At 46.3% G+C, this 13,141-nt stretch overlaps 1 protein-coding gene across 1 annotated transcript; it reads right to left on the reverse strand.

Annotated features, from left to right (window-relative positions):
* Positions 1-402: 402 nt before the first annotated feature.
* On the reverse strand, positions 403-12,145 carry LOC132406107 (proteinase-activated receptor 4-like). The gene is made up of 2 exons (XM_059991334.1): positions 12,028-12,145; positions 403-3,369 (listed from the first exon to the last, which is right to left on the reverse strand). Exons 1-2 carry the CDS (start codon positions 12,107-12,109, stop codon positions 2,339-2,341), a joined length of 1,113 nt encoding a protein of 370 aa, XP_059847317.1. The 5' UTR covers positions 12,110-12,145; the 3' UTR covers positions 403-2,338.
* Between the last annotated feature and the right edge of the window lie 996 nt (positions 12,146-13,141).

The following is a 13,141-nucleotide window of genomic DNA, read 5'->3' on the forward strand; positions in this document are numbered from 1 at the left end:
CCCAAACAGGCTGAAAGCAGAAGCAGAAATAAAATACTTACAGCATAACAGTAAAGGTGTGAACCAGGGCGTTACATGCGGATGTAAGCTAACTTGTGTGTTTATATTTATTGCCTGCTTTTTTATTGTGGCGCTCTCTCTTATTGGGTTTTTCTGTGCTGCTGCAGATCTGGAATAACAAGTGTTATATTCTCCTTCATACTTTTGGGCTGGTAATCACTTTAAATAATCTTGACAGCCACACTCTGTAAATATTTAAACAGAAGTCTGGGGAAACAAGTGGATAGGCCTGCATTCTGTCAGAACCAAAGGCTAGTGCATCACTGATTACAACAGTCAGCCAGTGCTGTTGAAATTATGCAGATTTGTAATTTGATCCTTGAATCAATGATTCCTCCCCAGAAAACCAAATGTCATGAATTTATTAAAGATGCAGTACATGTAAAAATATTTAACTTACAATTAAGAGGTTACGTCAAATGTTAGTTGCTTGATAACATAAAATTGTTACAATTCTGAGCCAAGTAATAAATCTAAATGTTCATTACATAAAAGCACTTCGATGCATGCTACTCTATTTGAAAATAAACCAATTCTGCATTACATAAATAAATGAAGAGTATGATACAATTCCCAAGAAGGAAGACTGGAATAATATTATTTATTCATATGGCTTTCAATCTCACTTAAAGGTTAAAGTGATGAGACCTTTTCTAATCTCTGGGTTTCCATGAGGGTAAAAACTTTCACTGGCACTGAATATTGCATTGAAACCTGTGGTGACAATGTCTGATGTGGTGTGGAAATAGGCCTTTAGTCCATCAAGTCTGTGCCAACCATCCAACACCCCATTCCAATAATTCTATGCTAATACTTTATTCTCTGCACAGCCAGGATCTCAGCTGGACTGTACATACCGGCTGTGCGGTGAAAAAGGCACAGCAACGTCTCCTTCACCTCAGACGGCTGAAGAAGTTCGGCATGAGATCCCCCAAATCCTCAGGACTTTCCACAGGGGCACCACTGAGAGCACACTGACTGACTGTAGTACCGCCTGGTAATGGGAACTGTATTACCGTCAATTGCAGGCCACTGCAGAGAGTGGTGCAGGCAGCCCAACGCATCTGTGGGCATGAACTTCCCACTATTCAGGGCACTTACAGCAGCAGGTGCGTAGAAAAGGGCCCGGATGATCATCAGGGACTCCTGCCACCCCAACCACAAACTGTTTCAGCTGCTACAGTCTGGCAAATGGCACCGCTGCATTAAGGCAGGACCAACAGGCTCTGGGGCAGCTTCTTTCACCAGGCTATCAGATTTATCAATACACATTGATCTGACTGTGTATACAAAACAATAATGTATACAATCCCAGTGTTTGGGCAATATCCTACTTTTCTCTTCCTTATTACTTGTACATTGCGGCAGAGACGCAACATAAAGATCTTTATCCCCTCATATAAGATGGATGTAAGAAATAAAATAAATTTTAATTCATCACTCTCAAATGCCACTGGATTTTGGCACTAGACTAGGCATGATTTACATTGGCAATTAACCTCCTACAAACCCACATGCTTTTGGGATGTGAGTGGAAACCCAGAGGGAGGTCTCCAAAGCTCCTTGAGGATGTTGCCTGGACTTGAGAACCTAAGTTATCGGGAAAGGTTGGACTTTATTCATGGGGGCAAAGGAGAATGAGGGGAAATCTTTTAGAGGCAAACAAAATTATGAGGCTTGCAGGCTCCCCACTCCTCAGTTTGGGTGAGATTAGAACAAGGTAATAGGTTTAGGGTAAAAGGAGAAATGGAATTAGAGGAACCATTATAAGGCACCATGATCTATGGCTCTTTCAGGGAGGTTTATGTCAACCTGTGGACATCATTAACGACCTGCACCAATCCTACACACTGGAAACTACTGATTTTTGCTACCGCCTCACTTGACCATGTCGAGTGGTTTAATGTCGAGAGCAATTTACTATGTCCCATTTCACTCCCACCTGCATATCATCTGCTGGCATCTGTCATTCATCGACTCACCACTTAGATTGTCCTAAGCTCACCTTTAATGCCACTTACTATCTGATTCTTCTGAATTCTCCCATGTTCACTGCAATGAGACCACAGAACTGTGCCCAAACACCAGACAACATTCTCAAACTTGAGTCGAGATCAGAAGTGTTGAACTTTTCAGCTTATTTTAAAAGGGGAGACTGATTTCTCTTGTTTCTGGTAACTGCTGGCACCGTAATCCTGCAGAGTTTCCTGCCCCTGATATGAAAGCCATTAGGAGCTTTGCTTCAATAATTACTCTCATTAAGAGATGAGTGACGTGCTTAAATAGTGTGCTCAGATGTTGCTTTGCTCTCAGGTGCTGAGGAGGAACCGGACTCGATCAGTGGCTGAGTTACTTTTATTGACTTCTTGCCTTTCTTTGTCAAGGAGAGGATCACACTTCTCGCTTTATTCCGAAACTCGTCAGAAACATAGTAGTAGATGAATGGGTCAATGCAGTTGTTGAGGGTACCCAGCATGAGGGAGATTGTGTAACTCTGATAGAGGTTCGTGAAGTGGCCAGAATGGTGAATGAGGAGGATGATATTGCTGGGGGCGAAACACACCACGTACGTAATCAGCACTAACACCATGTTCCTTACAGCCTGGCCAAATTGGTCACTGCTTTTGAGCAATGCCCTGACTATAGACACATAACAAAATACAGTAACTGCACAAGGAATGAGAAACCCGACAGCAACCAGACACAAAAAGAAATACAAGAAGTAACCAGAGTCCACCTTGGCAGGCAAGACGTTGTGGCAGGTTGTGATGTTTGGGTTCTGGAAGGAGTACACCTGCTTCTCGAGAAGAAGTGGGATCATGAAACTTCCAACAAGAACCCAAATCACGAAGCAGACAGCCACAGCGAACCGATTGTCTCTGAAACCTTTGGAGTAGAATGGGTGGACCAGAGCAAAGTATCGGTCGACGCTGATGACGGTGAGGAGCAGGATGGAGCAGTACATGTTCCCGTAGAAGAAGGCCGTCATCGTCCGGCACAGGGCTTCGCCGAAGATCCAGTTGTTGCCCTGGAAGTGATAGTGGATCTTGAACGGGAGCACCAGAATCAGGAGAAGGTCGGCTGTCGCCAGGTTCATCAAGAAGATGGTGGAAGGTAGTCGTTGCACCTTGGTGACCAGAATCAAAAGGGCCAGCCCATTGGCCGGGAGTCCAATGATCACGATGATGCTTAAAATTACTGGAATCATCATCGTGGTAATGGAACCAGTCAGATAATTCTTTACTGTCTCATCCAGTGTCTGGTTATCTTCATTAAGATGGAACCGAAAGCTCCGTGGGCCCGGAACAACTGTTAAAATAGAAAAGATTGTATTTTTAACATCGGCATTTGAGTCCTTCAGTTGTTAAAATATGGATCTCTGGCCCCAAAGTCTGTGGAGGCTGGGGCAGCTTTCAAGAGGAAAGGGTTTGTTTTGTCAAATACAGGAATAGAGGCATATAAAGGCAGAGAGTAGGAAGAGGAGATGCAATTCAGCTTGGATTTCATTGGCCCGTGGAATAGGGCCAAAAGACTATAAGATATAGTAGCATAAGTAGGCCATTCAGCCCATTGAGTCTGTTCCATCATTCAATCATGGTCTGATCCAATCCTTCCAGTCATCCCACTCCCCTGCTTACACCCCATACCGTTTGATGCCCTGGCTAATCAAGAACCTATCTAACTCTGCCTTAAATGCACCCAATGACTTGGCCTCCACAGCCGCTCGTGTCAACACATTCCACAGATTTACCACCCTCTGACTAAAGTAATTTCTTCACATCTCAGCTCTAAAAGGCCGCCCTTCAATCCTGAAGTTGTGCCCAAAATACTGAATGATCTAAAACAAAAATCCCTTTCTATGTCGGAAGTGGAAAACAATCTGGTAAATTCAAATATGGAAGAAAAGAAGAACAGAGTGAAAGAAAACTCTGTCCTGTGAGTTGGTTTTATCGGAGGTAGAAAGCTTATTTAACCATTTCAACCTATTTAGGCATTCAGTTTGATTACAGTTGATTTGGGCCTGAAATCCATTTATCTTTGCTTGACCTTCACCGTCCAATATTGAAAGATGGTCGGCTTAAGTGGATCTCCAGAATGTCACCTAATCCCAAATACTTTTGGGAAAGGAGATTTCCAGATTTCACAAACACTTGTGAAAAGCTATGTCCTAACATTAGCTCTAATTGGTACAGGTCTAATTTAAGTTTACTCTTGATTCCTGATTGGAGGAGGTAATGTCTCCAAATGAATGCACTTTCCAGGTTGAGGACTTCTACTGGATCATTCTCTACCCCACTCTCCCCACCCATCCTGATAGCCAGAGAAACACCATTGTTAGGCAGTGAAATGGTATACATAAAATTAATTATTAATAGGAAACGACACACACACACACACACACACACACACACACACACACACACACACACACACACACACACACACACACACACACACACACACACACACACACACACACACACACACACACACACACACACACACACCTCCCTGGAGAAATCAGCAAATCAAATATCAAATCTTTGAAGAGGAATTGAACAGTCAGCCCTTTGGGCCGAGACCCTTCATCAGGACTGTAAAGGAAGGGTAAGTACAAGAATGGACAGAGTGGGGAAGGAGTACCAATTAGCAGGTGATAGATAACAACGTTCCAGGGGGGAAGCAACAGTGACCCTGCCTCCGGCACTGAGTCTGGCCCTGTGGGCTAGAAAGGTAGGGAAATGAAGAGGATGGCAGCAGTTATAGGAGTCTCTAGAGTCAAGCAGACAGATAAATGATTCTGTGAATGCGAAAAGGAAACATGGATGGTAGTTTGCCTCCCTCGTGCCGGGATCCGTAATGTTTCTGAACCCGTCCACAATATCCTGAAAAGGAAGGGTGAGGAGCCAGAAGTCGCGGTACGTATTGGTACCAACGATATAGGTGGAAAAAGGGAGGGGGTCCTGAAAAAAGAATACAGGATGTTAGGAAGGAAGCTGAGAAGAAGGACCTCAAGGGTAGTAATCTTTAGATTGTTGCCTGAGCCACATGACAGTGAGAATGGGAATAGAATGAGGTGGCTGAAGAATTGGAGCAGGGGGCAGAGATTCAGATTTCTGGATAACTGGGACCTCTTCTGGGACAGGCGTGACCTGTACAAAAGGGACTTGATTCTGAGGGGGATCAATATCCTCGCGGGGAGGTTTACTAGAGTGGTTGGGAGTGGTTTAAATTAATATGGCAGGGGGATGGGAACCAGTATGACAGAGCGGAGGATGAGCCAACAGGTTTACAAGTAGATGATGGGTGTAACATGAATGTAAGGAAGGACAAACCAATGATTGGGTACAAATGCAAAGAGTTAAGTTGTATCACTGAGGCAAAATTCATAAGGGCGAAGAATGCCAGACTGAAGGTTCTTTACTTAAATGTGCATAGCCTTCAAAATAAGGTGGATGAACTTGTGGTGAAATTAGAGATTGGTCAGTATGATGTTGTGGGCATCACTGAGCCATGGCTGAAAGAAGGCCGTAGTTCAGAGCTTAACATCAAAGGATGTACTTTGTATCGAAAGGACAGACAGGAAGGCACAGGCAGTGGTGTGGCTCTATTGGTAAGAGATGGAATTATATCTTTAGAAAGAGATGACCTAGGGGTCAGAGAAAGTTGAATATTTGTGGGTGGAGTTAAGAAACTGCAACGGTAAAAATACCATTATGGGAATCATATATAGGGCTCCAAATAGTAGCCAAGATGTGGGGTTGAGATTGCAAAGGGAGCTGGAAGAGGCATGTATTAAGGGTAATGAGGGAATTCAATATGCAAGGGGATTGGGAAAATCAGGTTGGTGTTGGATTGCAAGAGAGGGAATTTGTTGCTTTTTAGAGCAGCTTGTGCTTGAGCCTACTCAGGGAAAGGCTGTCTTAGACTGAGTGTTGTGTAATAACCCAGATCTTATTAGGGAGCTTAACATAAAGGAAGCCTTAGGAGGCAGTGGTCATAATATAATTGAATTCATACATTTATACTGCAATTTGAGAGGGAGAAGCAGAATTCACATGTATCAGCGTCGCAATGGAATAAAGGGAATTGCAGAGGCATGAGAGAGGAGCTACCCGGGTGGATTGGAGGAGGATACTGGCGAGGGTGACGGCAGAGCAGAGACGGCTGAAGTTTCTGGGAATAGTTCACAAGGCACAGGACAGGTATGTCCCACAGAGGAAGAAGTTCTCAAATGGCAGGGGTAGACAACCGTGGCTGACAAGGGAGTTAATGACTGCATAAAAGCCAAGGAAAGGGCATATAAGGTAGCAAAAGTGAGTGGGAAATTGGTTGATTGGGAAGCTTTTAAAATCCAACAAAAAGGCAACTTAAAAAACTATAAGAAGAGAAAAGATGAAATATGAGGGCAAACTAGCCAATAATATAAAGCAGGATACTAAAGGTTTTTTCAGTTACATAAAGAGTAAAAGGGTGAGAGGTGATATTGGGCCATTAGGGGAGCAGTGAGAAAGGGTATCCCTGAAGCACCACCAGCCTACAACTGTATCAAAGGTTCACTGTTACCTTTGAAACACAGACCTCTGACTATGAGAAAGTGCTGCCATGCAGTGAAGACTGAGGGAGGACATGACTACCAAAGAGTTAGAGTCGTAGAGCTGGATAGCATGGAAATGGGCCATTCAGCCCAGCTTCTCCGTGCTGAACATACTTCCTCCCTGAGATAGTCCCATTTCACTGTATCTGACCCATATCCTTCTAAAGCCTTCCTCTCCATTATAATTGTCCCCACCTCTACCACATCCTTGGGAAGCATATGCCTCATACTCCCCACACTCTGTATGAAAAACTGTCAGAGAGTCAGTACGGAGGAAATCTGCACTGTGAGGGAGTCAGTACGGAGGGAGCCCACACTGTGAGGGAGTCAGTACAGAGGGAGCCCACACTGTGAGGGAGTCAGTACCGAGGGAACCCACACTGTGAGGGAGTCAGTACTGAGGGAGCCCACACTGTGAGGGAGCCAGTACTGAGGGAGCCCACACTGTGAGAGTCAGTACTGAGGGAGCTCACACTGTGAGGGAGTCGGTACTGAGGGAGCTCACACTGTGAGGGAGTCAGTACCGAGGGAACCCACACTGTGAGGGAGTCAGTACTGAGGGAGACACTGTGAGGGAGTCAGTACCGAGGGAACCCACACTGTGAGGGTGTCAGTACTGAGGGAGCTCACACTGTGAGGGAGTCAGTACTGAGGAAACCCACACTGTGAGGGAGCCAGTACTGAGGGAACCCACACTGTGAGAGAGTCAGTACCGAGGGAGCTCACACTGTGAGGGAGTCAGTACTGAGGGAGACACTGTGAGGGAGTCAGTACCGAGGGAACCCACACTGTGAGGGTGTCAGTACTGAGGGAGCTCACACTGTGAGGGAGTCAGTACTGAGGGAACCCACACTGTGAGGGAGTCAGTACTGAGGGAACCCACACTGTGAGGGAGTCAGTACCGAGGGAACCCACACTGTGAGGGAGCCAGTACTGAGGGAGCCCACACTGTGAGGGAGTCAGTACTGAGGGAACCCACACTGTGAGGGAGCCAGTACCGAGGGAACCCACACTGTGAGGGAGCCAGTACTGAGGGAGCCCACACTGTGAGGGAGTCAGTACTGAGGGAACCCACACTGTGAGGGAGTCAGTACTGAGGGAGCTCACACTGTGAGGGAGTCAGTACTGAGGGAACCCACACTGTGAGAGAGTCAGTACTGAGGGAGAACTGCACTGCGAGGGGGTCGGTACTGAGGGAGCCCACACTGTGAGGGAGTCAGTACTGAGGGAGCTCACACTGTGAGGGAGTCAGTACTGAGGGAGCCCACACTGTGAGGGAGTCAGTACTGAGGGAGCCCACACTGTGAGGGAGTCAGTACTGAGGGAACCCACACTGTGAGAGAGTCAGTACTGAGGGAGAACTGCACTGCGAGGGGGTCGGTACTGAGGGAGAACTGCACTGCGAGGGGTTCGGTACTGAGGGAGCTCACACTGTGAGGGAGTCAGTACCGAGGGAACCCACACTGTGAGGGAGTCAGTACTGAGGGAGACACTGTGAGGGAGTCAGTACCGAGGGAACCCACACTGTGAGGGTGTCAGTACTGAGGGAGCTCACACTGTGAGGGAGTCAGTACTGAGGAAACCCACACTGTGAGGGAGCCAGTACTGAGGGAACCCACACTGTGAGAGAGTCAGTACCGAGGGAGCTCACACTGTGAGGGAGTCAGTACTGAGGGAGACACTGTGAGGGAGTCAGTACCGAGGGAACCCACACTGTGAGGGTGTCAGTACTGAGGGAGCTCACACTGTGAGGGAGTCAGTACTGAGGGAACCCACACTGTGAGGGAGTCAGTACTGAGGGAACCCACACTGTGAGGGAGTCAGTACCGAGGGAACCCACACTGTGAGGGAGCCAGTACTGAGGGAGCCCACACTGTGAGGGAGTCAGTACTGAGGGAACCCACACTGTGAGGGAGCCAGTACCGAGGGAACCCACACTGTGAGGGAGCCAGTACTGAGGGAGCCCACACTGTGAGGGAGTCAGTACTGAGGGAACCCACACTGTGAGGGAGTCAGTACTGAGGGAGCTCACACTGTGAGGGAGTCAGTACTGAGGGAACCCACACTGTGAGAGAGTCAGTACTGAGGGAGAACTGCACTGCGAGGGGGTCGGTACTGAGGGAGCCCACACTGTGAGGGAGTCAGTACTGAGGGAGCTCACACTGTGAGGGAGTCAGTACTGAGGGAGCCCACACTGTGAGGGAGTCAGTACTGAGGGAGCCCACACTGTGAGGGAGTCAGTACTGAGGGAACCCACACTGTGAGGGAGTCAGTACTGAGGGAGCTCACACTGTGAGGGAGTCAGTACTGAGGGAACCCACACTGTGAGAGAGTCAGTACTGAGGGAGAACTGCACTGCGAGGGGGTCGGTACTGAGGGAGCCCACACTGAGGGAGTCAGTACTGAGGGAGCTCACACTGTGAGGGAGTCAGTACTGAGGGAGCCCACACTGTGAGGGAGTCAGTACTGAGGGAGCCCACACTGTGAGGGAGTCAGTACTGAGGGAACCCACACTGTGAGAGAGTCAGTACTGAGGGAGAACTGCACTGCGAGGGGGTCGGTACTGAGGGAGAACTGCACTGCGAGGGGTTCGGTACTGAGGGAGCTCACACTGTGAGGGAGTCAGTACCGAGGGAACCCACACTGTGAGGGAGTCAGTACTGAGGGAGACACTGTGAGGGAGTCAGTACCGAGGGAACCCACACTGTGAGGGTGTCAGTACTGAGGGAGCTCACACTGTGAGGGAGTCAGTACTGAGGAAACCCACACTGTGAGGGAGCCAGTACTGAGGGAACCCACACTGTGAGAGAGTCAGTACCGAGGGAGCTCACACTGTGAGGGAGTCAGTACTGAGGGAGACACTGTGAGGGAGTCAGTACCGAGGGAACCCACACTGTGAGGGTGTCAGTACTGAGGGAGCTCACACTGTGAGGGAGTCAGTACTGAGGGAACCCACACTGTGAGGGAGTCAGTACTGAGGGAACCCACACTGTGAGGGAGTCAGTACCGAGGGAACCCACACTGTGAGGGAGCCAGTACTGAGGGAGCCCACACTGTGAGGGAGTCAGTACTGAGGGAACCCACACTGTGAGGGAGCCAGTACCGAGGGAACCCACACTGTGAGGGAGCCAGTACTGAGGGAGCCCACACTGTGAGGGAGTCAGTACTGAGGGAACCCACACTGTGAGGGAGTCAGTACTGAGGGAGCTCACACTGTGAGGGAGTCAGTACTGAGGGAACCCACACTGTGAGAGAGTCAGTACTGAGGGAGAACTGCACTGCGAGGGGGTCGGTACTGAGGGAGCCCACACTGTGAGGGAGTCAGTACTGAGGGAGCTCACACTGTGAGGGAGTCAGTACTGAGGGAGCCCACACTGTGAGGGAGTCAGTACTGAGGGAGCCCACACTGTGAGGGAGTCAGTACTGAGGGAACCCACACTGTGAGAGAGTCAGTACTGAGGGAGAACTGCACTGCGAGGGGGTCGGTACTGAGGGAGAACTGCACTGCGAGGGGTTCGGTACTGAGGGAGCCCGAACTGCGAGGGTGTCAGTACTGAGGGAGCTCTGTGCTATCAGAGAGTCATTACTGGCGGAGACCAGCTAATACAACACAAGCCGCAATTCGATCCTCAGAAACACTGGAGACTGCAAATGGCGCTCGATATTCCCCACCCGTCTGTTTCCATTTATCAGTCATCGACCTCCGTCACCTGTCTCCATTTTCCCATCATTCCCCACCTGACGCCTTTCATCTGTGTCCACCTGTCACCTTCCTGCTTGTATCTTGCCTCTCAATTCTACATACTGGCTACTTTACCTCTGACTCTCAGGGGCAGGGTATTGCCTGGAATCGTCACTCACCCCTTTGGATCCACAACTACCAAATGACCCTGTCATTTCTTCTCGTGGTTTAGCTTTGGGTGTCATTTCTAGGCAGCTGACTCATCCTCATGGTAAATCACACACATTGTCCTTCTCATAATTATACATTTATTTATTGTCTTAACCAGGTTTTTTATATGTGTAATCTAGAAACTTTTACTCTGAATAAACAATTTTTTTTCAAGTGGAAGTCATAAGAGTCACAAAAGCAGAAAAGGAAATCACACAGTGAAGTTCACATTGACCAACAACCACTTATTTCCATCTATCACCTTCTCACACATTTTCATTGTTCCCCAGGCTCTAGCACTGTCCTCCCACAAGGGACACTATTATGGTTAATAGGCCCACCAACCAGCACGTCATTGGGACTTAAAAAGAAACCACAGCACCTGGGGGAAGTTCACAAGGAAAACATGTAAGCATCACGTAGGCAGCATCCTCGCTTGAGAACGGAGCTGGGTTGCAGGCAGATTTAATAGCTATACCATTGAGTCACACTAAAACTGCCTAGGAATAAGCCATTCTGCAGATTAAGTACTTTATTTTACAGGGTAACTTTACCAGAACGATTGCAATTTATGCCTGAAGTTAGAACAGGGTATGTAATAAAGAGGAATTCTACCTTACAAAGTAGATTGACTTTTCCCTGGACCAGACCTGATTTAGAGTCACAGTCCTGACGAAGGGTCTCGGCCCGAAACGTCAACTGTACTTCTCTCTATAGATGCTGCCTGGCCTGCTGCGTTCTACCAGTATTTTGTGTGTGCTACTTGAATTTCCAGCATCTGCAGATTTCCTTGTGTTTGCTTAGAGTCACAGTGCCCAGCTCTGGGCATTACATCAAGGAAAGACGTATTGAGCTTAAGGGGCAATTACACAGATTAAGATTCAATTCACCTGAGTTCAGAAGATTAGGAGTGCTTTATTGAAATATTTTAAATGATAAACAAATGGTAGGTAGAATAAGTAGAAGAAATTTCATCTGGCGGAATGAAGTCTTGAAATAAGTCATGTACTGTTCAAAGGTTAAATCAGGAAGAACTTCTTCAAAGAAAGAATAGCGGGAATCTGGGACGCTCTTCCTTCTGAAATAGCTATGAACTTTGGAGCTCAGTGGGAAGGTTCAAAATTCAAACTGACTGCTTCTTTTGTCAAATGTTGGTATTATAATAAATGGAACTGAGATCTACATCTGTAAAGAGACAGAACAAGGTTCAGTTCACTTGAGTTTAGAAGATTAACAAGGAATATAGTGAATTGATTTGATGGAAAAGAGAAATGTTACTTGTTCTACTGAGGGGCAATACTAAATTCAAAACCCAGTCTGAGGACTTAATGGACTTTCTTTCTCACTAAGAAGAGAATATCAGTTTTTTGTCTTAATCTGGTCATTATTCACAACACCAGTCTCACATGAAAGGTGCACGATATATCCTGAAGTATATATGAAACGGAAAGATGAAAAATAAATAGAAATATCCTACCTTTATTCTCCGCTTTAATTACAGCAGATGAGAGCAAAAGCCCAAAGAAAACAATTTTCTGGCAGTGTGCAGGCAGAGCCATGGTGATGGAGATGCCAAACTACGAGCCTTAAGTAACTGACTGCTAGTCGTGAATTTTGTGGCTGCTATTTATAATCCAGATAGAATCATGCAGGAAATACACTCTGCAACTCAGCTAACTCACAGTCCGAAAACAGAGATGAGTTGCACAGGGTAGGAGGTTTCTTCTAGAAATTTGAGGCAAATTCAGAGGAAAATAACTCAGTAAATTTCTCTGAAGTTTTAAACTGATTTAACCTTGTCTCTCTGTAAACAATTTGTCAGATGGCCATTGGAGCAAAACTCTAAATTGATTAATTGTTGTAACATTTTTTAACAAATCATTTCTTGTCATCTCCGTGTCAGTAATCAGTTAAGTGCACTTTCTTTTATTAAAATTTAAGTAAACAACATTCCAAATGTTAATCCAGGGAGACACTCATGGTAATTAGGCGATAGTTAATGAACAGTCCATTTACATTTGGCTTTAAAAATATTTAGAATATAAGATCCAACAGGAAGTTGTCTAGTCATAGCTTTCAAGATTCGGCAATGTTTAGAAAAAAAATAACAAATATAATTCCACCGGGAGTTAGGGAAAGCCTCTGACGTAGGAACCTTTCAAGGAAAAAAGTTTCATGCACTGATTTGAAAAAAGGGAAGTAGAATATTAAAACAGGCATAAAAAAAAACCCAAAATGGTAAATCTTCTGTCAATAAGTAATAAGAAAAAAAGACTTGCAAATGTTAATGGATGCCCTTGATGGACAGAGGTAGGGGGATTATATTGGGAAACAAAGAAATTGCAGAGAAATTACAAATATTTTGTCTCAGCCTTCATAGGAAACCTCCCAGCAACAATGGTGTTTAGATTTAATGAGGGGTGATAAAACAGCATCAGTTTTAGAAAGCACTAAAAAAATTATCTACAGATAATTGGAGCAAAATTAGAAATTAATGGAACTAAAAGCCAACAAATTCCCAGGCCGAGATGAGCAGCAGCGCAAGGCTTTGAAGAAGATGGTGATAGACACAGAGTCATAGAATAGAATAC

Source organism: Hypanus sabinus, chromosome 16 (assembly GCF_030144855.1).
Source record: "Hypanus sabinus isolate sHypSab1 chromosome 16, sHypSab1.hap1, whole genome shotgun sequence".
Classification (NCBI taxonomy): Eukaryota; Metazoa; Chordata; class Chondrichthyes; order Myliobatiformes; family Dasyatidae; genus Hypanus; species Hypanus sabinus.

Excerpts from the sequence above, each read along its gene's own strand:
- LOC132406107 (XM_059991334.1), bottom strand. The coding sequence starts at position 12,109 with ATGGCTCTGCCTGCACACTGCCAGAAAATTGTTTTCTTTGGGCTTTTG. Across the intron at positions 3,370-12,027 it reads AATTAAAGCGGAGAATAAAG|TTGTTCCGGGCCCACGGAGC; the intron begins GTAGGATATTTC and ends CTATTTTAACAG.